This window comes from Dipodomys merriami, unplaced genomic scaffold, assembly GCF_024711535.1.
Source record: "Dipodomys merriami isolate MVZ:Mamm:240054 unplaced genomic scaffold, mDipMer1.0.p SCAF_33, whole genome shotgun sequence".
In the NCBI taxonomy this organism is placed as follows: Eukaryota; Metazoa; Chordata; class Mammalia; order Rodentia; family Heteromyidae; genus Dipodomys; species Dipodomys merriami.
In genome coordinates, this window is record NW_027204826.1 from 16,253,808 (window position 1) to 16,277,995 (window position 24,188).

The 24,188-nt window shown below is 52.8% G+C and overlaps 1 protein-coding gene across 3 annotated transcripts in view; it reads right to left on the minus strand.

The window, feature by feature from the left end:
* The window catches only part of Ntrk3 (neurotrophic receptor tyrosine kinase 3), a 227,872-nt gene that overhangs the window by 19,298 nt on the left and 184,386 nt on the right, over nt 1-24,188 (minus strand). For 2 of the 3 annotated variants that reach the window (XM_070043209.1, XM_070043208.1), the window contains exons 13-15: nt 19,682-19,812; nt 16,748-16,920; nt 14,847-15,090 (exon numbers count right to left, since the gene is read on the minus strand). In XM_070043209.1, the coding sequence (XP_069899310.1) occupies nt 14,847-15,090; nt 16,748-16,920; nt 19,682-19,812 (548 nt within the window). Of the gene's footprint in view, nt 1-1,269; nt 1,345-14,846; nt 15,091-16,747; nt 16,921-19,681; nt 19,813-24,188 lie in introns of all 3 variants that reach the window. The other variant, XM_070043207.1, reaches the window with a different exon arrangement.

Sequence of the window (24,188 nt, forward strand, 5' to 3'; positions counted from 1 at the left end):
CTTTGTAAGATCCCAGCTTATCTAATAAAATACTGAACATGGTCATGTCTGCCGGTCATCTCTGGAATGAGAAGACCGTAGTCCGGGCAAGCCCTGGCCAAAACAGAAAAGAAGAAGAAAAAAAAAGAAAGACAACAACAAAACCCTGTTCAGAAAAATAACTAAAGCAAAAAGGGCTAAAGCTAGAGAGCCTGCCTAGCAGGTAGAGGTCCTGAATTCAAGCCCCAGGCCACCAAAAAAAGAAAAAAGAAAACTCCTGAACTTGAATGTATTGGTATTGGTAGCATTGGTATTGGTATTGGTAGTATTGGTAACAGTCCCTCTGTTAGAACCGGGGCAGCCCCAGCTTAGTTTCCCCTTAGTGAGTGGATGCAGAGCTGTGTGCCTCCAGGAGATTGTGCCTGCGGCCCACCTTGCGTGTTGGGAACCGGAGCCTTTCTCTTCCACGTGGACCCGGCCACGGTGCACCATCGGCCTTTGGAAACAGCCCCTGGCTGGCGGGGAGGCCTCTCCCGACGACAGGCCAGCTCTGGGCTGGATATTTAAAAGTTCCATGGTTGAACTGAGCACTGAGCAGATCTGGGTTTTTTAATTTGTTTTGCTTTTTTCCAAGTGAATCCTTTCCGAAAGAGAAGGCAAAAGGCCCCGGACAAAAATGTGGAAGGAAATCATGCAATCCCTCCCATAATGGGGGCAAAGGGGTGGGGGTGGGGCTGGATACATGGACTGTCCACCCTACCCCCACCCCATGCCTGCCAGGAATTATCATCAATTTATAGTGTGTGTGTGTGGGGGGGGGAGATGCTCCCTGCAAATATACATGGTGGACACAGTCACGAAGTTCTGTAATGACAATCCCAGACAACACCCCAAGCCTCCTCTGAAGTCAAGCAGACCCCTCCCGCCCTTCAGACCCTACGGCTTATGGGTCTAAGGTATTCCCATCCTTAAAGGGAGTCTCTGGTGCAGCACAGACAGACACACGCCTCTCGCAATGCAAGAAAGCAGCCAACAACGCCACCCATGCACAGCCTCTGGCCTCGGCCACACCATGCCTGCTCCCCCAGGAGACATCCCGTCCGCTCCATGGAGGTGGAAATGGTGCATGCACGCGCACACGCACCTCTGGAGGGGAGGCAGGGAAGGAGAGGCCCGGAGGCCCTTCCCTGGCTCAGGGAAGTCCCTCTCCAAAGCCCGCAAGCGGTCAGTGGGTGGAATGGACCGGCCCTGCCCAGCCCCCTTGGCCCCAGAAATGAAATCCAGACTTACTGTGCAAGCTGCCGGCGCTGCTAGCCTCTGCCTCTGCCAGGACATGCTGAATGGGGCCCTCTGGCCTGGCCCTTCCTGACCATGAGCGAGGCAGAGAGCAGGGAGGAGAGAGAGAAGAGAACAGGGATGAAGGGAGAGGAAGGAAGCTGGGAGAGGAGAGAGGGGGGAGGCGGAGGGAACTGGGTGTGTGGTTAGGGGAGCAGGTGTGTCTGGCTGACCACCAGGTCCAGCAGTGAGGACTCAGGAGTCCCCTAAGGTCACGCTCAACCCAACACACCACACGGACACACGGGACCCCTGGTCCCCGGCACCCAGCTGTCCGTCATCCCGGGAAGGCTACCGAAAGAAAGCCAGCAGGCCTTCCTCCAAGGGCCCCTGGTTCTCCGGGCGGGAGGGGGCCACTCAAGAAGGAAGTGGGTTTTATCTTGAATCCTCAACCCCAGTGGTCAAAGGCACCCAAGTGTTCTGTGTCTGTGAAATACCCCTGAAGTCACTGCTGCTTCCTGGGGAAGGGGGGGGCGCTTCCCAGAGTTCCTTTCTTGGTTCTCCAAGTTGGAAATCTGTCGGGCTGGGTGGACACCTTCTGCTCCACCTTCCCCCTCCTCATCTCCATCACTGGCAGGATTCCCCTTCTCCACCACCACCCTGGAGAGGCCTACTGCCTAGAATATTCTCTGGAGAAGTCAGAGGCTCGCAGTCACTTCTCTGGCCATTTCCAAGCAGGTCCCAAGCCAAGAGCTGTGCCCTGGCCCTCTGGCAGCCCTGGGACCAGCTGAGAGGCCCGGGTGGGGGGGGAAGTCCCTTGTGCAAGTGCTGAGAGGAAAGTACCCACGAGACCACGGAGGAGGCCGAGGTTTCTGGTGGCTGAGACAGATGGGCAGAATAAAGAACAAAGAGGAGGAGAGAGGAAAGACAGGCAGGAAGTGGCGCGGAAGGTGCTCTGGGCTGAACTGCATGCATCAAGATGCAGCCATGGTGAACGGATCTCCAGCAAGACACCTCTCCATCTCCCATGAGCCCTCTGGGGTTGACTTAGTGATGAAACAATCAAAGAGAGGGGAAGAAGAAGAGGAGGAGGAGAAGGCAGAAGAGGAGGAGAGGAGGAGGAGGAGGAAGAGGAAGAGAGAGAAGAGGAGGAGGAGAAGGAGGAGGAGGGGAAGAAGGAGGAGGACAGGAAGGAGGAGGAGAAGAGGAAGAAGGAAGAAGGAAGAAGGAGGAGGAGGAAGAAGAAGAAGAAGAAGAAGAAGAAGAAGAAGAAGAAGAAGAAGAAGAAGAAGAAGAAGAAGAAGAAGAAGAAGAAGAAGAAGAAGAAGAAGAAGGAGAAGAAGAAGGAGAAGGAGAGAAGGAGAAGGGGGAGGAGAAGGAGAAGGAGAAGGAGAAGGAGAAGGAGAAGGACAGAAGGAGAAGGGGGAGGAGGAGGGGGAGGAAAAGGAGTAGGAGGAAGAGGAGGAGAAGAAGGAAGAAAAGGAGGAGGAAGAGGATGAACTGAAAATGTAAATTCAAACAGCTTCTGCACAAGGTCAAGAGGGAGTTATAAGAATGTGTGAGGTTTGAAACCCTAGGTCTCCTTGGCATGGGGAGAAATTTTCTTAATAGAGACCCAGAAACACGACAAATCAAAGAAAGGTTGGACAAATGGGACTGCATAAAATTGCAGAGCTTCTGCATGGCAAAGGACATAGCTAGCAAGATCAATAGAAAGCCCACGGATTGGGAGAAGATCTTCACTAGCCATACCGTTGTATGACAAGGGTCTCATATCTAAAATATACCTGGAACTCAAAAAATTAAATCCCCAACAACAAATCTTCAAAGAAACAACTGCCCAATAAATAAGTGGGCTAAAGACTTAAAGAGAGACTTCTCTGAAGAGGAAAGAAGGATGGCCAATAGACACATGAAGAAATGTTCAACCTCTCTATCCATAAAAGAAATGCAAATCAAAACAACACTGAGATACCACCTCACCCCAGTTAGAATGGCAATAATCAAGAACTCTAATAACAACAGATGCTGGAGGGGATATGGGCAGAAGGGAACCTTATTGCATTGTTGGTGGGAGTGTAAACTTGTTCAACCACTTTGGAAAGCAGTATGGAGGTTCCTCAAAAGACTTCACATAGAGGACCCTATGACCCAGCAATCCCACTTTTGGGCATTTACCCAAATGATCACAAACAAGGCCACACTAAAGCTACCAGCACAACTATGTTTATTGCAGCATTATTTACCGTAGCTAAGATAGGAACCAACCCAGATGCCCCTAAGTAGATGAATGGATCAAGAAAATGTGGTATATATCCACAATGGAATTCTATGCTTCCATCAGAAAGAATGACATTGCCTCATTGTTAGGAAATGGAAAGACTTGGAAAAAATTATATTAAGTGAAGTAAGCCAGGCCCAAAGAAACATAGGTCCCATGGTTTCCCTTATTTGCAATAGCTAGTATATGTCTGAGTCAAGCAGAAAAGGTCAGATAAGTTAATGTTAGGGAAATGAACCCTAAGATATCTATTCAAATGTCTTTTTCTTTCATGCAATTGTTTCTAATGTATTTATAAGATGATTTCTTTGTTGCTTTGTATGTCCCTCCCCCACAGTATAACCCCTGCTTTCACTGTATTTGATATTGGTATAATTTGTGGAAAGGAAGGGAAAAAACAAACCATTTAAACAGGGATACAGGTGGACCCATTGCAACAATGAGATATACAAGTCGTTATGTCGAGAAATGAACTTTACAACTTTAGTGGGGGGAGGATGGAGGGTGGGGTGGGGGGAGGATGGGGGTGGGGGGAGGATGGGAAGGGATGGGAAGGGGAAACAAAGGAGGAGGCAACAATGCTTGATAAGAAACATATTCATTATCTTGCCCATGTAATTTTATCCCCTCTGTATGGTATTTCCACAATTAAAAAAAAATTATCTGTTAAAAAAAAAATGTGTGAGAGGTTTATAAGGTAGGTGACTAAAATAGCTATACCGGAACATTAAAGGGAGCAACCCACAGCATGGGCAAAGAAGGATCAGGAAGGACTGGGAGGGAAATGCATTGTCAAACGAGACATCGCTCCGGGACTTGATATTGTTTAGAATTGGTGCGGGGGAGGATGGGGAGATGGAATGGGGGGTTATTGTGAATCACTGCTGCTCAACAGACAATTCAGAGATGAGCCTCGTGGAAAGACGTTGGTGTTACCACGTTGACGTAGTTAACTGACTTTCCCCCAAATCTGCGGATTGAAGGAAATAGGAAGACCAGAATCCCCCCCCCCCAATTCAGGCAGAAAATAAAAACTATTCCAGTGATGCAGGAGAGAAGAGATGGGCAGTTGGGAGGCCCAGAAAGGTCAGATGAGGATTTTTCTTTGACGAAGAGGAGATTGTGAACATTTTCTTTTTAGTAGACGGGAGAGAGAAAGGCTTCAAAGCCAGATACATGTAGTCCCAGAGTGAGGTGAGCTAGACAGAGATGGCAGGGGGGTGGGAGGAGCGGGTAAGGCACAAGAGAAGTGGGAAAGAGTGAAGAGGTGTGAATCGGAAGATACGGTGGGTTTGGCCTCCTATTTCGTGGCATCGTGACAACTCCCGAACCATCGCAGTGAACCCTGAAAGAAACCCGCTCGACGGAGCTGCCCTAGGATCTCGGAATTGGTTTACCACCACCTCAGCAGCCAGAGGGTGTGTCTCTTTGTACAGTACCTCCAAAGTGCAAATCTGTGTTCTAGAAGCCCAGAAGGGATTGGACAACGGCTGTCCCTCTCTGTCTTTCACAAGGTGTCGCACCATCCTCCAGCCTGAAATCTCCCTAGGCTTTTCTAATCTTGCCAGGCCCGGCGGGCATGGGGAGGTGTTCCTGGGTCTACACGTCACCCTCATGCACAGTCATGAAGGATTGCCACTCAGAACATCTCCGCACCGCAGCCTGGTTTCACTCTTGCTCAGGGTCTCAATCTCCTGGGCCTTCGAGCTTCGTCCCAGACCCCCCATTTATCAAGGAAGGACGGCCGCCCCCTCGTTCATTTCATTTGATGGAACACCTAGCACGGTGCTCCACACGGTGTTAGACCTGAGGGATGTGGCAGTTGGGCAATCGGGCAGGACTGTCACCCTTACAGGTGTCCCGAGCTACTGCAGACAAATACCACAAATAGGTGTTGTCACATGTCCTTAAGAATAGATTTTTTTTTCCCACCATAGACACACTCTTAAAAAACAAAATCACTTCCGGCCACACATCTGGTGTGTTTGCTAGAACACTGCTGGTCTCTGGCCGCCATCTTCCCCGCTCCTACCTTTCTCCTACCATCCTCTTCCCGCCTGCTCTGGAGCCCAGGTTACACCCTCGGGACCATATTCGGCTCAGAGCGCCTGCTGCTGTTTTCCTAACACGAGGCCAACGTACGGGCTCCCCATGGGCTGTGATGAACGGCCTCGGGTCCAATCCCAGGATTGGATTCTGATTGGACTCCACCAGACCTCCCAGAGACCACTTTCTACTGGCATGCTATTTAAATGTTTTTCATTTAAAAAATAATGTCATATGCCTTCAAGAATAAATCTCACTTGTGGGCCAGGCCACCGATCCAGCTTAACTTCACCCGTCATTCATTGTGCAGTCTGAGGATTACCAGCGAATCTCTCAAAAGCTCCGTTTACGTGTCTGCCCACGGCTGCCATCTTCCCAACCAGCTGACCACACAGTACTTTACTGGTATCCGGGGAGAAGCGCAAATCTGTGGGACAGATGACCCATGTCCTTATTCTGATTCTACTGCTCACTCGTGGCGTGAACTTGACCAGTGTCTACTTTCTTTCTCCCCACCCCCCCCCTCAGGTTCAGTGGGTCAAATAAGTGGGTTCTGGTGAAAGGATTTCTAACTTCATTTCTAGGCAGAATTCATCGTCGATGGTTTACTCAGATTTCAATCCAAGTATGCAACAAAGGCCCTCATAAAATACTTTCAGAATAAAAAAGAAAAACTGTCTGGAGAAAAACAGAAGCATGCAAAGACTGTATCACACACACACAAAAATGCCGATAATTGGGTCAACATCTGCCTGGAAGCAGAACTCGAGCAGAATACCCAAGTGCTGGGTGTTGTTGTTGTTGTTTCCCTCCTTCCCTCAAAAAAAGAATTAAAATTAAAATATATGCCTAAGGACAGGGCTGGAGTATTGATCAAAGCTGGCATAGAGCTGGCGTCTGGCTCCCTGTGGGAGATGTGTATCTAGACCACCAAAGAGTCCTGGCAGGCCGGAACCCAGGTTAGAATCTACCCAGAAACAAGACAGCTTTGCTGTGCACAAGTTCTTAAAAAAATAATAAACAGCTGCTTAACGGAAGATGAGCTCAGCCTCAGGATATACCAGGCCGGTCCGTGGACTTGGGCCCACGCACCTGAACGAACCCCAACTGTGTGGGCCCATGGGGCAACTCCCCCCCCCAGGGCCCTCTCCTTCATCAAAGGAGCATGCGGTGGACTTGCACTGTTCCAGTCCCTCCACCAGAGCCAAGACGCGGGGAGAGGGTACGCCGGAACAGTTCAGGTACAACCTCAGGGCTGGGACGGAGGGGGTGCTGTCTGCCAGGACTGAACACGACAGGACCCAGACCCCGCAGAGCCTTTTCCTCTACTTGCCGCCAGCAGACTACCACATGCCGACGGGCAGCCCGCCCTTCTACTCAGGGCAACCACCGCAGCCAATCAGAGCTCTTCCCTGAGGTGGCCCTGGCCATCTTGGGGTTCAGGACACAGGGAATGGAGGCGATTCCAGTTACAAGTGACAGCAGAACTCTTATCTTTATCTTTTTTTAAGTATGAAGGCAGAGCCGTGACACAGAAAGCACTGGAGACGGTGATAATGACGTGACTCCTCACTACTGGAAAATAAATAAAATCCAGTCGCTGTCTTGAAGATCAACATACAGGGGATGAAAACAGAGACACACAGCTCAAGCCCGAAAAGGTTCCGGGGGGCTCTTGGCCTGCCGTGGCCCTGTCATGAGCTGAGTTTGTGGAGGAGGAAGAGGCTTTGTCTTTTAGGAGGGGACACTGGCTGCCCCGGGCCCCCTGCCCTCAGTCTTTCTTGGTTAGATGACTTGATCATTCTGAATCCCCTAACCTCACTTCTTCCCTCTGAGCGTCCGCCACACAGCCGTGGAACAACCCCGCTGTGCGTATTAATCTAGTACCCTCCACTGCTAAATCCCAGCCACCACGGACATCTACTCCACCCTCCTGGCTGGGGAGCACCTGTTAGTGAGGAATCAGAAGCAACCAGTTTTCCTTCCTGCGGCCCCAGTGCGTCTTCCCCAGGTACCAACCCACCCAGAGGCCCCAACAGCTGATCGTTGGTGTCTGCCAAGCGGGGACCCAGAAAGACCCATTTTTAAATGCTCAGGCCGGGACTGGTAAGGTGGCTCAGTGGTAGAGTGCCTGCCTCACATGCATGAAGCCCTGGGTTCGATTCCTCAGCACCACATCAACAGAAAAAGCTGGAAGAGGCGCTGTGGCTCAGGTGGTAGGGCGCTAGCCTTGAGCTGAAGAGCTGAGGGATAGTGCCTAGGCCCTGAGTTCAAGCCCCAGGACTGGCGAAAACAAAAATGCTCAGGCCAATGGAGATATTATATCTTACTCCTCAAAACATACCTCACCTACAGTCACGCACGCGGAGCACTTATTATGAGAAAAAATTATATCTATATATATATCCATATCTATATCTATATATATCACTGTGCCGAAATTGGAGCAGGGCACCTTTGCTTTCCGAGGAAGTTTGTTTCCTTTGAGTTACAGGACAGAAAGGACTCCATGAGAAGGACAGAAAATAAACAAATACCAAGATCCAGAAGTCAGAGGAAATCACGCACTGGGTAAAGGAACGGCCTGCCTCAGGGAAGCAACTGCACTGCAGATCAAAGGTGCAGCGGCTGCGGGGCTGAGGCAGGAGCCAGCAGAGGAGAGGTACCCGGGGCCATCCCGCCATTGCCAAAAGGGAGAGATGGAGCGCAGGCCACCGCCCACCCCCATCAACTTGGGGTGTTGGCGATCTCAAACCTAGTCTTCCTGCACGCCCAGCACCCTTCTTATTTACGAAGCACAAACTATAATGGTGGTGGCATTGCAGGTAGGGGTGTGTGTGTGTGTGTGTGTGTGTGTGTGTGTGTGTGTGTGTGTGTGTGTGTGTGTGTGTGTGTGTGTGTGTGTGTGTGTGTGTGTGTGTGTGTGTGTGTGTGTGTGTGTGTGTGTGTGTGTATAGGTCCAGTGTAAAACCAATCAACCAGTTTTTATCCTATTTGCATATCCATTGTATCAGGTTATGAATAATAAAGAGCAGCCACCATCAGATTCTAGGACACAAAATCCTGACATTTTTCCTGAGGCTTGGGATGGGGGGGGTGAGCACGTGGCTCACCCCTAACCTAGGGCCTGGAGAATGGCACTCTAACACTGGAGAACCTGTGGGTCACATTTTCCAAAAGTTAGTTCCTCCTTGGAGCTGCTGATCGCAGCAAGAGAAAGCCATTTTCTCCTACTTCCTTGTTGACTCTGGACCAAGGAACATGAAATCATTCCTCTAGGGGCTTTGTTGTTTGCTTGTTGTTGTTGTTATTGTTTATTTCCTTCAGTTCTCTTAAGCAGATCCATTCCCTTTTAATTTTGGGATCCAGCCCTGAAGATCCAGAATAGGAAATACTTTGGCAGGTAACTTGTGTAAAATTTCTTATATATGATTTTTGTGCTTTAGTCACTCACATGGAATAATAATAACCATCTATGGAGCCCCTAATGGGTCCCAGGAAATTTACATATTATCTTATTTAACCCACACGCAAGAAGAAATGGTGCGCCCTCCCCCCCTCTCTCTTTCCACTCTCCACTTCCTGAACCCCCTCCCACACCAGATAAAGTACATAAAGAATGTAAGTAAAAGAATGTCATCTGTCTGATCTCGGAATTAGCCAGTGCTCTGCCTGTGTTTTTGTTTGTTTGTTTGTTTTGGTCGGTCGTGGGGTCTGAACTCTGGGCCTGGGCACTGTCCCTCAGCTCTTCAGCTCAAGGCTAGCGCTCTACCACTTGAGCCACAGCACCACTTCTGGCTTTTTTCTTTTTGCTTATGTGGTGTTGAGGAATCGAACCCAGGGCCTCAGGCATGCAAGGCAAGCGCTCTACCACTGAGCCACCTTCCCAGCCCCTCTGCCTGTCTTTTCTGAGCTCCCTGCCTTCCCCTCCCTTTCTCAGGCTCTGTCCTGTGGGATGAGCTAAGTCCTGATGAAAGAACCAGGAGCAAAACTGTGTTTAATTCCAAATTTCCAATGCTGCTGTGTGGTACCATCCTCTACAACAACCTCCTCCTCCTCTTCTTCCTCCTCCTCCTCTCCTCCTCTCCTCCTCCTCTTCCTCCTCTTCCTCCTCTTCCTCCTCTTCCACCTCTTCCTCCTCCTCCTCTCCTCCTCCTCTCCTCTTCCTCCTCCTCCTCTTTCTCCTTATTGTCCTCTTCTTCCTCCTCTTCCTCTTCCTCATCCTCTTCTTCCTCCTTCTCTTCCTCTTCTTCCTCCTCTTCTTCCTCTTCTTCCTCCTCCTCTTCCTTCTCTTCCTCCCCCAGACCCTTCAGCCGCAGGCAAGCCACAAATTCTAGGGCTTTGGAGGATGATGAGAGAAATATAAGTCCCTAACCAGGAGGAAGTCAAGAGGATACAATATTCTCTTTACATGCAAATGTCTTCATTACGGCCGGTAAAGAAGGTATTTGTATGGAAATTTATGTGTTTTTTATATGTCCTATTATTCAGTTTGCCTCAGAAAGCAAAAGGCCCTTTTGCACCAGAGGAGAGAGAAAAATGGGGCCGGCTCAGTGGAATCCATCACAGGCCAGCCCGTGGCGGGAAGAGAAACAAGCCCCTGGACGGCTGCAGGAGCCTCCTCTCCCCGGCCTGAGGATGGGGTCCGATAAGACAGGCCTTAGGCTCCTGGGATTTCTGACTGGCCATCTCCCCGTCTCGTCCCCATGGAGACGGATCCGAACTTCCCACCCCACCCCGCACCCGCTTGCTTGACAGTCACATTTCAGTATTTCAGAGGGAGACGAGGCTGAGTTTTGTAGCCTGCTGGAAACAGCTCTCAGAGGATGATATTATTATCATTATTTTTTAAGCAGGGCAGGAGGAGGACGTATTTTTCTTCTATTGCTTCTCTGTCCTCTAGCCCAGACATCAGGGTGAACGGGAAGCTACACAGGTGGCCCTCCAGGCCATAGGATTCCCAGCTCCGATTCCAGCCTACGGCCTCTCCCCACCAATGACAACATCTGCAGAGGTTTCCATTCTGGGACCCTCGCTTTTTTTCCCCCTTTGCAGCATTCAAAACTTGCTTTAATTCTTTAATTAAAGAAAGGTGACTGACGGGGTCATCCGTCTCCTAGCGTTCTCTGGAAGGAACAACGGGACCCCCTCCCCACACACACCCCTCAAATCCATCCGCCCCTGGCCAAAGTCAGATGAAAGGGATCTTGGAAACACCCGGCATCCACCCACCCATCCACGCGGGGCAGAGGGCCGCCGCCGCCGCCGCCGCCACCCAGCGCCATCTTCAGAAGACAGAGCAAATTGCCCTGGCACTTTGATTGCAGGCATGTTTGTTTTCTCTCTCGAAATGTGTAACAGGAAATTTGGCAGTTCACCTTTGTAAACCGTTTGCTACGGCTGTATGCGTGAGCCAGCTGGGGCCTCTTTGTTTTAAGAAATTAAAAATGAAGAGGGAAAACATTAAAGGGGGGTGTGCTTATCTTTACCTCTCCTTCAAACTTCCTGCATAGACTCCTGAATCCTCGCTGAATAGAACACACATACACACACACACACACACACACACACACACACACACGCACGCACGCACGCACGCACGCACACACGCACACACATACATATTATTTGTGTTCGTACTGGGCACCAGAAGCCTGTACCTCTTTTAGGTCCAGCAATCAATAGTGTCAGAGAGACAGAAGCCTATGCCTGGGTGCCCGGCTGGACACTGCCCAGGCCCTCAGCCCGCCCACAAAAGCTCTTCCATCAATCACCTCCACGCAGGCTTGGCTGTAAGCACCGCCCAGAAGAGTCAGGAGCCCGGATGGAGGACCGAATGTATCCGTGAAAGTGGAAATCTCAGGAAGGACTTTGGAGCGGTTGTACGTTCCCAGCGTATTTTTTTCAATGATGGGGGAGGGAGGGCCCTTCTGACCTAAGAATTGCATCTGGAGATAAGATTATTTCCCCCACACAGTGTTCTCACCTTGGGTTTGTCCGGCACCCGGAGAAGATAATGAAAAACAATACCTTATCCAGTTAGGTGTTTCCTCACAGGCTCTTCACGCAAACTAACTCACTTATCATCAGCGTAACTCTGTTGAGTAAATATATTTGCGTGCTTGTTTTTTTGAAAATAGGACAAATCTGAATGGACGTTAGGGGGCAAAGGCATTGCGGTCAGGTGACTTCTAATGATGGCTAAGTATTAGGACGTAAACACAGGTAAGATTAAGGCACATATCCAAGAATTCTCTTGTCACCCCACCCCACCCGCAAAACTCATCCAATATGGATCATAAGACTTTGGGGTGTGTTTGAGGACCTCAAGCAAGTGCACTTTTGATTGTCATTTCTCTCAAAAGAGGAGGAAAGGGAGAACGGTGCTCTGGTCGGGGTATTACAGCAAGCAACACACAGATGGTCTCTTAGCAGTGAGTATGTCGTTTTCCCACAGCCTGCTGGGTTTTTACAGCAATTGGTAGCCTTTTTTTTTTTTTATTTCATACTTCCTTAGAACTGAAGACATATGTTTCCAAGCCAGCTGGCTTCTGCGAACAGCCGGCCCTATAGCTCAAGGAGAAGGAATTAAAGGTGCCTGTAGTGCGGACATTTCCCATTGACTTCTCCTTCCTTAAATCTGCTCTGGCACCTACGGAAATGAGACCGGTTTACTTCTGAAGCTCTCCCAAGAGTAAGGAGTAAAAGGCCGTCGCTGTTAAAGCAAGGGCAAAGAAGCACCATTTGGACTGTGCCCCCTTTTGTATTTTTATTTTATGTGTCTAGCCTAGGAGCCAATTTGAAGGCTCGGTGTGCACCTTTTGGTCAGGATACACGTTTCCAAGACCCTGGTGGAGCCGACAGAGACCGGCTTGGCATAATTAAATACCCGCCCTGCACAGCGAAAGAGCAGCGGGCCGTCCGTTACTGCATCGATACTGCCATAAATCTGAGCCCATCAGGCAACCCAGAAAACCCCATTACACAGAGCACAAGGCAATTAAGTGGTGCCAGATCCAGCCAGCCTCTAAGAAATCTATGACCCACGGGTCCCTTTAGTAACCACACCAGTGCCTCTCTTGGAAATGACAGGGAGTGGGGAGATGGTCAGCACGCTAAAGAAAGACTTCACTTGGATATTTCCTGGCAGCTCTGCCCTGGCATCAGTCTGTGGTTTTGCTAATCTCTGCTTGCTTTTCTTTTTCTCTTTTCTTTTCCCTTCCTCCTTCCCTCCCTTTCTTCCTTTCCTCCCTCCCTTCCTCCCTTTCCTCCTTCCTTTCTCCTTCCCTCCTTCCTTTCCTTCATTGAGATGGAAGTCTTGCAAACTTTTTGCCTACTTGAACCAGGTCCTCTTCGGTCTCTGTCTCCCAGGCAGTCTGTTCCCGGTAGGAGAGCTATCCTGTTTACTGTGGAGAGGCGCTTTCCCCAACTTTGCTTTACTTTTTGTTCCCCTGTGTGCTCACCATGAGCGAGCGTTTGTCATCCTTTGGTTGGAGCGTGAACGAGTCACTTTACAGACCTAAAAGGAATGTCTCAAACATCCCATGTGCTCTGAGCCATTGTTAAAGGGAAATTCCTAGAGTGACCACTTGGGTTTTTGTGTTTGTTTTCGTTTTGTGTTTGTTTCTGTCCTGGGGCTGGAACTCAAGGCCTGGGCGCTGTCCCTGAACTCTTGTGCTCAAGGCTAGTGTTCTTATTACTTGAGCCACAGCTCCACTTCAAGCTTGGTTTGGGTGCTTAATTGGAAGTAAAAGTCTCAAGGACTTTCCTGACAGGGCTGGCTTTGAACCGCTATCCTCGGATTCAACCTCCTGAGTAGCTCACAGGCGTGAGCACCAGCATGTGTGACCAGAGAAATGATGTCAGGCAAAGCCAGCAGGAACATCCCCCTAGATCTGATTGGTACAGCCACGCCAACCTCAAGTTCCTGCATCCTGATCTACACCAACAGGACCGTCCAGGCTGGGGTCCATGTCTGACAGCAGGGCCATTCATTCCCTCTGTAACCTCCCTGATACGGGTGAGCCGCAGGGCAGGCCCTGTCCAGGCACAGACCCTGCCACAGCCCTGATTTTAGACTTACAAGCTGCAGAACTATGAGCAATAAATTTACAGTATTCTTTTGCAAACGGACTAAGACAGCCCTCTACCTCCAGATAACCTTCTCTCTCGCCCCTCTATCGCCTAAACTCTCTCCTCCGTCGTTTCCCAAATGTAAACCTTTCTTTTTTAAAAAAATAACTGTATTTTCCGAGACAGGGTCTCAGTACGTGGTTCAGATGGGCCCCAAACCCAACTAATCCTTCTGCCGCAGCCTCCCACGTGCTGGGATTACAGGTACGTTCCACGGGTACCCAGGATCGGCTATATTTTAGAAGCATCTGTATTTTAGAAGCATCTGCTGCCTGATCAATTTGTGGACATTATCCAATAACCTCAGGGTCTCACTGTTGGACTCACACATCTCCTTTCTGGGAAAAGTGACCCTCAAAGTCGTTTACCCTTTCCCTGGCAATAAGACAGTCAGAGCTACCCAGTGACCCACGGAAGGAGTTCCACAGAGACCGAGGGGAAAGGAGGTTCTAGAAATACGATCTTGTTAACATGAGGTGGATAATGGAAGTGAGAATGGACGTGTGGGGAGAGAGCTCTCTTCCCAAAGTCTAGCCTGCCCTCCCTGTAAGGTTTGAAGCTGACACGGTGTTTTGACTCCTTGTCTCCCTGACTCCGCGAAGCCGCCTGTCCAGCCACATGGTAACCGTCGTGGCCAGCGTGTCATCAAGATCCAGCTTCGGAACTGAGATGATCCTTACGGCGGCCACAGAAATCAGAGTTTCAGGAGGTAAATGTCCCCTGACTGAGGCCAGATTAGGAAACGGACTGAATGGTTGTTAAAATGCAGCCCAGCAGAGTTGGGCTCGTGTTTGGACAACCGCGTGGACCTATGTGAGAATGCCCCTTGGGAAGACTGGCACTGATGCCAATAAGAAAACGCGACTCATGGTCACTGCAGTGCGCGGACACAGAGTCCCCGTCTGACATCCGAGAGGGAGGAGGGTGTGGCCTACGAAAACAGCAATAAGCGGTTATGTGAGGATGCAGGAGCGGCCGAAAGGTAGCCGCCAGGTGCCCGTCAGAGCATGCGCGTATAAAGATGTGCACCAGAGTGACAGGGTTAATGGACAATGACGGAGACACGTAAGCCAGGCGCTAGTTCTGCAGCTGGGGAAAAAAAAACAAAAGCAAAAACAAAAAGCAGGCTTACCCTGTAGTAATCCGTGCTGTAGACGTCCCTGGACATGCCGAAGTCTCCGATCTTCACCAGCAGGTTGGCTCCAACCAGGCAGTTCCTGGTAGCCAGGTCCCGGTGCACGAAGTGCTGAGAGGCAAGGTACACCATGCCGGAGGCGATCTGGCTGGCGATGTGCAGCATCTGGGAGAGCCCCAGCTCACCCTTCGCCTGGCGCGGCTGTCCGTCCACGAGGATCATGGCATCAGGCCCGTGGGCCCTGCAGGTGGAGGGGAAGGAGGGAGGGAGCGGAGGCGGGGTCAGGTGATGGAGGTGCCCCAGGACCTCCCGGGAACACTTGCGATTTCCATTCCCTGTGGTCTTTTCTGCTTCCCCAACATTACGGTAAGTGAGCTGAGCAATGGCAGGGAGAAACTTGAACAACCAGATCCCTGACTGAGATGACCTCAGACATTCTCGAACGGAACAAGAAACAAATCTACTCTTTTCATGGTTGGTTTTTTTTTTTTTGACATTTTAAACAATATATTTTACTCCTACCTAGAGTAGATGGCTCCTACTGAATAACTAATGGAACGGCCATCATCAATGCTGACACAACCCTCATCACATGGCAAGCGCCGTTTCTGATTGACTTAAATATTCTCAGTGAAACTTCCACTTTTGAAATAAAGAAATCAAGGGACCCCTCCTCCCAATGATCTGACTCCCCCCCACACACACACACACCTCCACCCCAGCCAAAATCCCAGAAATCCCAAAATAGTTGATGAGGATGTAGGCTTCAAGGCCACGCCCACCACTGATTGGGAAAAAGAGCCGCCCAACCGAAAACCAAGGAAGGCTTCAGACAGGATCCGGGCTCCGCCCCCTAGGATCCCAATTGGCTATGCAGAATTCCTTCATTTGCATTTCCTACTAGCTCTCATGGCCGCTGACCCTCAAGTCCCTATCCCAACAGTAATTAGTGGGGTGCGGCGTCCACCTCCCCACTCAGGAACCTGGGGGAGCAGGGAAAGGTAGAGAGACGAGAGGCTCAGGGAGCCCCTCCTCCATTCCAAACTGAGGTGCGGGTTTGTTATCCCACGGCTCCGACTGTCCTATCGGTCACTTTTACTGCTCTCTCTCCCTTCTGCGGGAAGCGCAATGGGCCGTAACCACACCCAGGGCCCTTATTTATGAAGCCGTAGGCCAACGAGCCCTTGCTGTACAGCAAGGACTCGGCCTGTTTTACTGCTTCTCCAATTTCCACTGAAAGGCGCCGTTAACTGTGGACACACTCGTTTGATGATCTCTGGTGGGCTCGGTGGACCTCACTCCCGGGAAGGAAGGCCGACGTGAGGGCAGGTGACACCAGCCATGGTGATAAGCCAGCTCCCGGGAAGGGCTGGGGTACCCGTCTCTAAGAGCCTCCCGGTGCCAACGCATCCAGAGAACCCAACCTAATTGGTAGCATCCACTGGGGAAGCCCTAACCAGGAGACCAGGCCACAGGGCCTTGACCTGGAGAGACCACACCATGCTGTCTTCAGGGGACTCCAAAGAGACTGGCAGAGAGGCAGCCCCACCCCGAAGCTTTGTACCTCCCTTCCCTTTCTGCCCTTCCTACTTTCCGCCTCTTCCTGGCCTCTACTCTCTTCCCTTCTGCTCCCTTTTCTTCCCTTTCCCTTGGAATGGGCATGGTAAGGACACAGGGGGCCATGCAGTTCCCCCCAGCCCCCTGAGGGTGGCGCTGATGTGAAGGAGGGGGGAGGAAGGCGCGGCTGGGGCTATGGCCTTGAGACTACTGAACACAAAGCAGAGGGGATTTCCCCCGCAGCCTGAGACTGGGGTTGGAGGTGGGCGTGGTGGTCCCCAGTTTGCATGGGGGGTTTGGGGGGACGGGGATGAGGGTGGTGGGCGGAGGTCCCTGCTCACCTGAGGAACTTGTTCAGGTCTCCGTGCTTCATGTACTCGAAGACCATGATGAGGGGGTCCCCGTCACCGCACACCCCGTAGAACTTCACGATGTGCTCGTGCTGCAGGTTGGTGAGGAGCTCAGCCTCCCTCTGGAAATCCTTGCGGGCAGCCAGCGTGGGGTCCTTCAGCGCCTGGCGGCCACGGGGTACACCGAGCAATCAGAGGGCGGGTGGGGCTCTTCTGCCCTTCACACACAGACACAGACACAGACACAGACACACAGACACACACAGACACAGACACAGACACAGACACAGACACACACACAGACACACACACACAGACACACACACACACAGACACACACACAGACAAACACACACACACACACACACACACACACACACACACACACACACACACACACACACACACACACGGCCTGACTCCCCATGAATACGATTTTAACCAGAATGGAAAGACAATGAAAGCCAACCCCTGGGGCCTTCCCCCTAGATATCTCCATCTGCCGCCAGACCTATAAGCCCGCGTGAGTGCCGAAGGCCAGAGAGACCCCCCCCCGCCCCCCTGCCCCTGCCTCCACTACAGCCCACTTTAGAGTCACCTGCAGCCCCCCCCAAGACCCTCCAACACCAGGACACACATCCAAGTTGCTGGCCTCGGCTGACAAGGATCACCCGCCCCCACCAGCCTTGCCTTCCAACACTTTTACCCTTCACCATGCTCTCCCCTCCCAAGAGTGGAATACCCCCGACAAAAATGGCATAATGGCCAAAAGAGTTTTAAAAATCGTTTAAACGTACTGCGGAGAGGGTGGGAAAGGTCGGGGGTGGAGGGTATGGTCAGACAGCAGAGCTGCCCAGCCCAGTCAGGGCTGCCAAGATGGTAAGACCGGCCGAGGAGAGAGATAAAGTAGGCGACCTCTTTGGGGACGCCCTGTGCATTTTCTTGCTGTTGCTGTCTTTGTTGTCAGTTTTGAAAGCTCTACTGCTGAGCCCGTGTGTGTGTGTGTGCGTGCGTGCATGTGTGTGCGTGTGCGTGCGTGTGTGTGTGTGCGTGCGTGCGTGTGTGTGTATGTGTGTGTGTGTGTGTGTGTGTGTGTGTGTGTGACGTTTAAGTTAAGGTCTCACTTCCGGCCCAGACATCTACCTAGACTGTGGTCCTCCTATTTTAAGCTCCCCGTCATAACTAGAATGGCAGGAGTGCATGCTTAGCTCCCTACACTGAGATGAAGACTCGAGGATTTTTCCCCCCTACCTAGCCTCGCTCAGAACCTCAGTCCTTCGGATCTCAGCCTTCCGTGTCTAGTACGGCAGGTGTGAGCTGCTGGCGCCCAGCTCCGTGGCTGATTTATTTATTTTTTTAAAATCAGGGCTATGTCTCCGCACTCTCCGGCGGAGACTCTGCTTGCTTTGGGAAGCTCCCTGTGAACAAAGGCCTAGACAGAATGGGGGTATTTGGGAACCAGAGTCATGGGGAGAGACGGATCTTCTCTGGGACCCGGGGCTCAGAGTCCCAGACCCCCCACACACACCCCCCCACCCCGAGCTGCCTGGTTTGGAGTATGGGTTATAGAATCACTGAGGGTGATTTATTTATTTTTATGGAGAAGACAAAAAGAAAAAAAATGGAACCCAGCATGGGTGGGATGGGAGGATATAAAGATTTATGTGGGATGCTGGATTTATGAGAAGGAGAAGGAGATCGAATTTGGGGCTGGCCAAATGGCCTTCCTCCATCTCTAAATCACTGTCTCCCACAGCCCGGATGTTGGGGGCAGCTCTGGGGTGTTTCCGTTCTCAGCCTCGAGCAGGACCAGCCCTCGTCCTCCAGATTGGCACCCTGCACGGCCGGGCAGACTCCGGGTTCTCCTTTTGACAGATGGAGCACAAAGCAACCGCTGTCTCTGTCGCCCCTGCGCACCCCTTTCTCCTGCCTTCGCACTGGCTTTTCCGGCTTCTGGAAAGATCTTACGTAACTGGCCAAGTCTGGAGCCACTGGGGTCCAGAGTGGCAAGTGGCCCCGGGGTCCCCCAGGAGTGATGCAACTGGGTCAGGGATGGCAGGGGAATCACGAGGGGGGTGGGGAGGGAGAGGACCAGGCCTGAAGGCCTCCCGGCCTCCTGGGGGGCAGGGGGGGCTGGTGAGCCCACTTCCAGTACTTGCTTGGTTGCTAGGAAACGGCAAACAGGTCAGCAGTGAGTGGCCGGCAATACAGCCGGTCTTTATGCTAGCCACCGACTGCTGCACAAAGAAGGTCTTGACGCTGGAGACGCTCTGGAGGGGCCCTGGGACAGACTTCTGTCTCTCCATGGGCAAAGAGCAGAGCTGGGATTTGCCTCACAGAACAAGACACACAAAAAAAGACCCTCACGTTTTCTGCTGAGCCCTTGGTAGCTCAGGTTCTCTCATACGAGCTCTTTGGGAGTCTGAGATTGAAGGATCCGGGTTCGAGACCCCATCAGGGGGATACATCTGAGAGCCTCTTATCTCCAACTGACCAGCCGAAAGCCGGAATTCCTCCCCCATCCCTCCCCAGCATCCAGGGGCTAAATGCCTGGCCAGACTTCTTTCTGATCTTCTGGAGTCCTCCCCCCAACAGGACCCCCTCCCACAGGCCCCCCTGAGAAACGTCTGAGTCACTTTCAGGCAGAGACAGCTCATCCTGCAGAGCGGTTGAGCCAGGGCCTCAGGAAGCCAAGCTGGGCCCCATCCCCTGGGTATAAGCAGCCCCAAGAACCACGGCTAGGGCCTGAGCCCCAAGGAGGCTGGTTCTGGCTCCACCAGAAAGAGGGCCTCCCCCGCCCCCAGCTGTGTCTGAGGAGGCCAGTTTGGTACCAAGTTCCCCGATGGGGAAGTAGGTAAGGTCTCCCTCCCACCTCCCCAGCCCTCACCCCCCCCATCCCACCATGCCACCTGCTCTGGGCTTTACCTTCACTGCCACAAGCATCTTGTCCTTGGTGGGGCTGAGGTTGTAGCACTCGGCCAGGAAGACCTTTCCAAAGGCCCCCTCCCCCAGTTCTCTCTTGAGCACGATGTCTCTCCTCTTGATGTGCTGGACATCTGTCAGGGGTCACAGCGGTGGGGGGGGGGGGGAGGGAGGGCAGAGGTGTCAGTCCCGGGCCGAAGGCCAGGACTCTGAGCTCCCCCAGCAGGGACAGCCATGGTCACCCGGTGTTGCGTGGTGATTGTGTGACCCGGGGTCTGATCTCCCACGGCTGGAGAACAGACCTGGAGGTCACGGGTGGGGACCGGCACTGGGCCAGCCATTCAGGTGCAGGAGCAACTCTGCCACTGAGGCTGAGACTCAGTTCCGAATCCTCACTGCGTCTCCTTGCTTTCTAATTCTTCATTCTTAAGTTTGGACAGCTATGGAGTGTCACAGTATCCTCAGTCTGTAAAGGACGATGAGTAACAATCCCTTCCTGGGGCTGACTTCTGGAATGAAGGCTAAATGAGATAATCCATACAGAGAGCTTGGCCTAGCCCCTGGGATAGGCTAAAGCCATGCACACGCATGCACATACATGTATACACACACACACATACACACATACACACTCCCACCCACTGACTACAATCCCAAGCCCAGCTGCCTTCTATGAAGTGCCTGGCTCTGGTAGAAACTACTAGGTAGCCGCTAAAATTATCTCAGGAAATAGTTTTATTTGTCCAATGCCTCTCAGAGAGAGAGAGAGAGAGAGAGAGAGAGAGAGAGAGAGAGAGAGAGATCACAAGTGTCAAGTTCAAAGCCCGTACAAAAAGAAGGGTTGGACTAGCCCTGCTAATTTAGCAACCTAATTAAAGTCTGTCTGCCAGAAGAAAGCAGCGCGGCGACCTCGGCCCTCCCACCTCTGGAAAGAACGCGCTAGAAGGAATTTGTACGCGCAGTGAGCGCTGCGAAAGGGAGCCTTCCGGAGATGGTTGGCTGACCTCCGTGCTAATTGTTCGACAGGCAGAAGTGCGTTAAATACCTGTCTTAACATCACCAGGGCCGCCACAGGTCCAGGAGGAAGAGTCGTCTCCCGATGACCTTGTTGAAAACGGAAAAGCCAAGGGTGGAGGACTGTGGCAAACGTCCCCATGCACAGCCGAGGGAGGCGGCCAGAAGGCCTGGCTAGCCGTCTCCGTGGGCCTGGGGGTGGCCATTCCCCTATCTGAGCCCCACATCCTGGAGGCACGGGAAGGCCTGCCCCATGACCATATTGTGGAAGGGAAGGCGGGAAGGATACCGTGTCCTTCTCCCCAACAAGGCTGGCAGTTGTTAGCAGCTGCTCCTCACCGGCTGGTCTCAGAACTCTGAAGAGGCTGCCACACCCCGGTCTAGCCTCCTACCCCAGTCCAGCCTCCTACCCTGGTCTAGCCTGGCCTCTTCTGTCTCTCTTCCCTGACATCTGGGGTCTGGCCCTGAAGAAGCCGATGAAACCATCTCCCGCTGCGGGGGGACGGAAGGTCAGGGCCGCTCTGGGAAGGGCCGATGCTGGCAACTGGTGATGAGGTGACCCCTGCGGGGCCCGGGCGCGGGTGTGGCCCGCGAGGATGTGGCGGGGAGGAGCAGCTTCCACGGTGGAGGCCAGGGGCCCTTAGAACAAGACACCGTGAAAGACCCCCGAAGGCTCGCCCGCCTCACTCCCCGCCCTGGGTCTCCGTCCCTCAGACGTAGCGTGGTTGGGAGGGATTGAACCGAGTTCTTGCTCCCTGCCAAGGAGGCCGGCAGACCTGAGAGTCTCCGGGTGGAAAACTCGTGTCCACTGTGACGTGTTTTACTTCCCCTTCATCTCCCCGCCTCCTCCCTGGGCAGAAAGGCCGGAAGGCTCTGCGGGGACTCAGGGAAACCAAGTGGGAGCAGCCTGGTCCTTGACATCCCTGGAGCCTGGCCGGGGCCTGGACGGCCGTGGACCTTGAACAGTGCTTTTACTCTTATCTGTCCCAACTGTACGGCCACCAAAATGGTCCGGCCCAGCTTCCACCCTTCCACTCCCAGCCGTCTTTCTCTCGCTGTTTTTCCTGGGGCTCTCCACCGGTGAGCACGGGGCAGAACTAGGTTCTGCCGGGCCGCCGGGGAGGGGCAGGAGCCAACCATTTCATGACTGAGGTGTGCACGCATCTATTTGGGTCTTGGCTGTGCTTATTTTTAGGTCTCCTCGTGCTGTTCAGCGCGGCCTCTCTGGCGAAGCCATCTGACCCACAGGCCAAAAAATTTAAAAAGTGATGGATTTTCTTAGGATGAGAGGGCATCAATCTCCTTTGACGGCTGGCTGGCTGGCCCGACACAGTCTGGGTCTCCGGGCCGTGGGAAGATCTCCCCCCCGCCGAGGAGGGCCGGATTGCTGGAGAGAATCGGGGGCTGGTAGCCAATGCTGAGGGGGGTCTTTGGAGAATGGGAAGGGTACTGGGACCTTTGTCTCTGGTTCTCCCCAAACTGCCTTTGTGCAAACCAATCAGTGCCCAGCCTTCCGGGAAGGTTCCAAGGACCCCTCCTCCGCAGCGGGGATGGAGGCAACGATCCTGTGCGTGGGGGATTCGGTTCTGGGAGGACCCCTCGGCCCGCAGCCAGCTGGAGCTCAGGTAGAATCTCTCATCCAGCAAGGGTAGCTTTGTACGGAGGAGCCCTGAGGCCTGGGAGGACGGCAGCTTGCCAGGCCGGGCCTCTGTCCCTCCTCTGTTGAACTGGGCAGGGGCGTGGGGGCGTGCCCTGTGATTAATTGGAGATAGGACGGACTTTCCTGCCCGATCCTCAGACCTCAGCCTCCTGAGTAGCTAGGATGACATTTGTAAGCCACTGGCACCCGGCTAAAAGCATGGATATGTAATTTATTTTTAATGCCATTTCTTGGAGATTTACACTCTCGGAGCTCAAGCTATGTCTAAACATGACAGTGACGGGGGGGGGGGTGGGAGAGGGGGGAGGAAAGGGAGAGCTTGAAGACAGCTGATGATTTTCTCCAGAATTAAAACGGCCTGAGGCTGCTCAGGGCTGGGCCAGCACTGTCTCGGGGAGGTCACCGGTCACCTGTCCAAGGCGGACACCGGGACGTGTGACCTCCGCCTTCCTCGGAGTCTAAAAGAGTTTGGGGGAGGAGGTTGGTGAGACAGCGGAATAAAGACATCTCAAGGCAGAGACAGCTACCTACTCAAGGCCGGTATTGATCAGCAGGGTTCCCGGGCTCCGTGGTTATAAATTACGGCAATCCCGACTCTGCTGTACTACCAACTGCAAAAAATCAGTCTGGCAAAGCCAGCATGCTCTCCGAGTTTTGCCCAAGGCTCGGTGGGCCAGGCTCATTGCCAGCCTGGGGAAGGTCCTGTGTGGGCAGCAGTAACACCGTCTTTCCACGCAGGCTGGGATGCTGTCCACAAAGGCCGGACCCCGCCGGACATCCTGGGGGGGGCGGGGGGAGGAGGGACTAGAACACTCAGTTGTCAACTGGTTAGTTCTCTTGCTGGGAACTCTGGGATCTTTCCTCGTGACGCTGTTTGTGCTCACCTCCTTTAGTTAATCGTCCTTTGGGGTCCTTTTAATAATAAAACTCGCTGCCATCGACGGAGCACTTAACTACCCCGAGTCGGGTGCCAGGCTGAGTACCAGGCACACTGTCTCAGCCATCTTCACAGTGACCCGCTGTACCTCTGTTAGAGAGGAAGAGCCTGAGGCTCAAGCTGATCATGTCCTTAATCCAAGACCCTCGAGTTCCTCTCCCCTCACCTCCCCCCACCCCCGCCAGGTGGCCTTTTTGGACTCTAAAGTCTAGGACTGCAGTCCCCCTGTCCCCTGGGGACTCCATCCAAGACCCCCACCCCCGCAGTGGGCGCCTGAGAGACCCCAGCTCCACAAGCACATATACTATGGAGAACTTTCCTTTATATATTGAACCTAGAGATTCACCAGCATCACTTACAACAGAACAATTACAACACCCTGAACTATATATAGAGAGAGAGATGTATATATGTGAATATATACATCATATATTCACACCCATGTCACTCTGTGTGGACCGCGTGTGGTTGGCAGTGTGCAGCTGAGCCGAGCGCAAGGCCGTGGGCCAGGGGCACTACTGTGGGAGGAGACGGGGTCACCGATCCATCCGCAGGTCATGGCAGACCTCTCTCAGCGCTGCTACGCCCGCTCTGGGGAGACTTCCCGCACTCGGCGCTGTCCGGTATCAATACTCAGAGGAGACCCACAACATCCCATAAACACACGGTCACTTCACGCTCGCTACCGCGGTGGCCTCCCCCTGAGCCATGGCCCCCGGGGGGGCCCTGGCCTCCGTGGCTACCGTGGCAGGATGCTTCCTGAAGATGAGGACAGCGCTGAGGGGCACCGTCCCACAGAGATGCCAGGGGCAGGGGGTGGGGGAGCAGTTCCCCATGACGGCCTCATGCATAGAGGAAGAGGGGGACTCTTGGCAGGAGAACGGGATGAGGGATCGGGG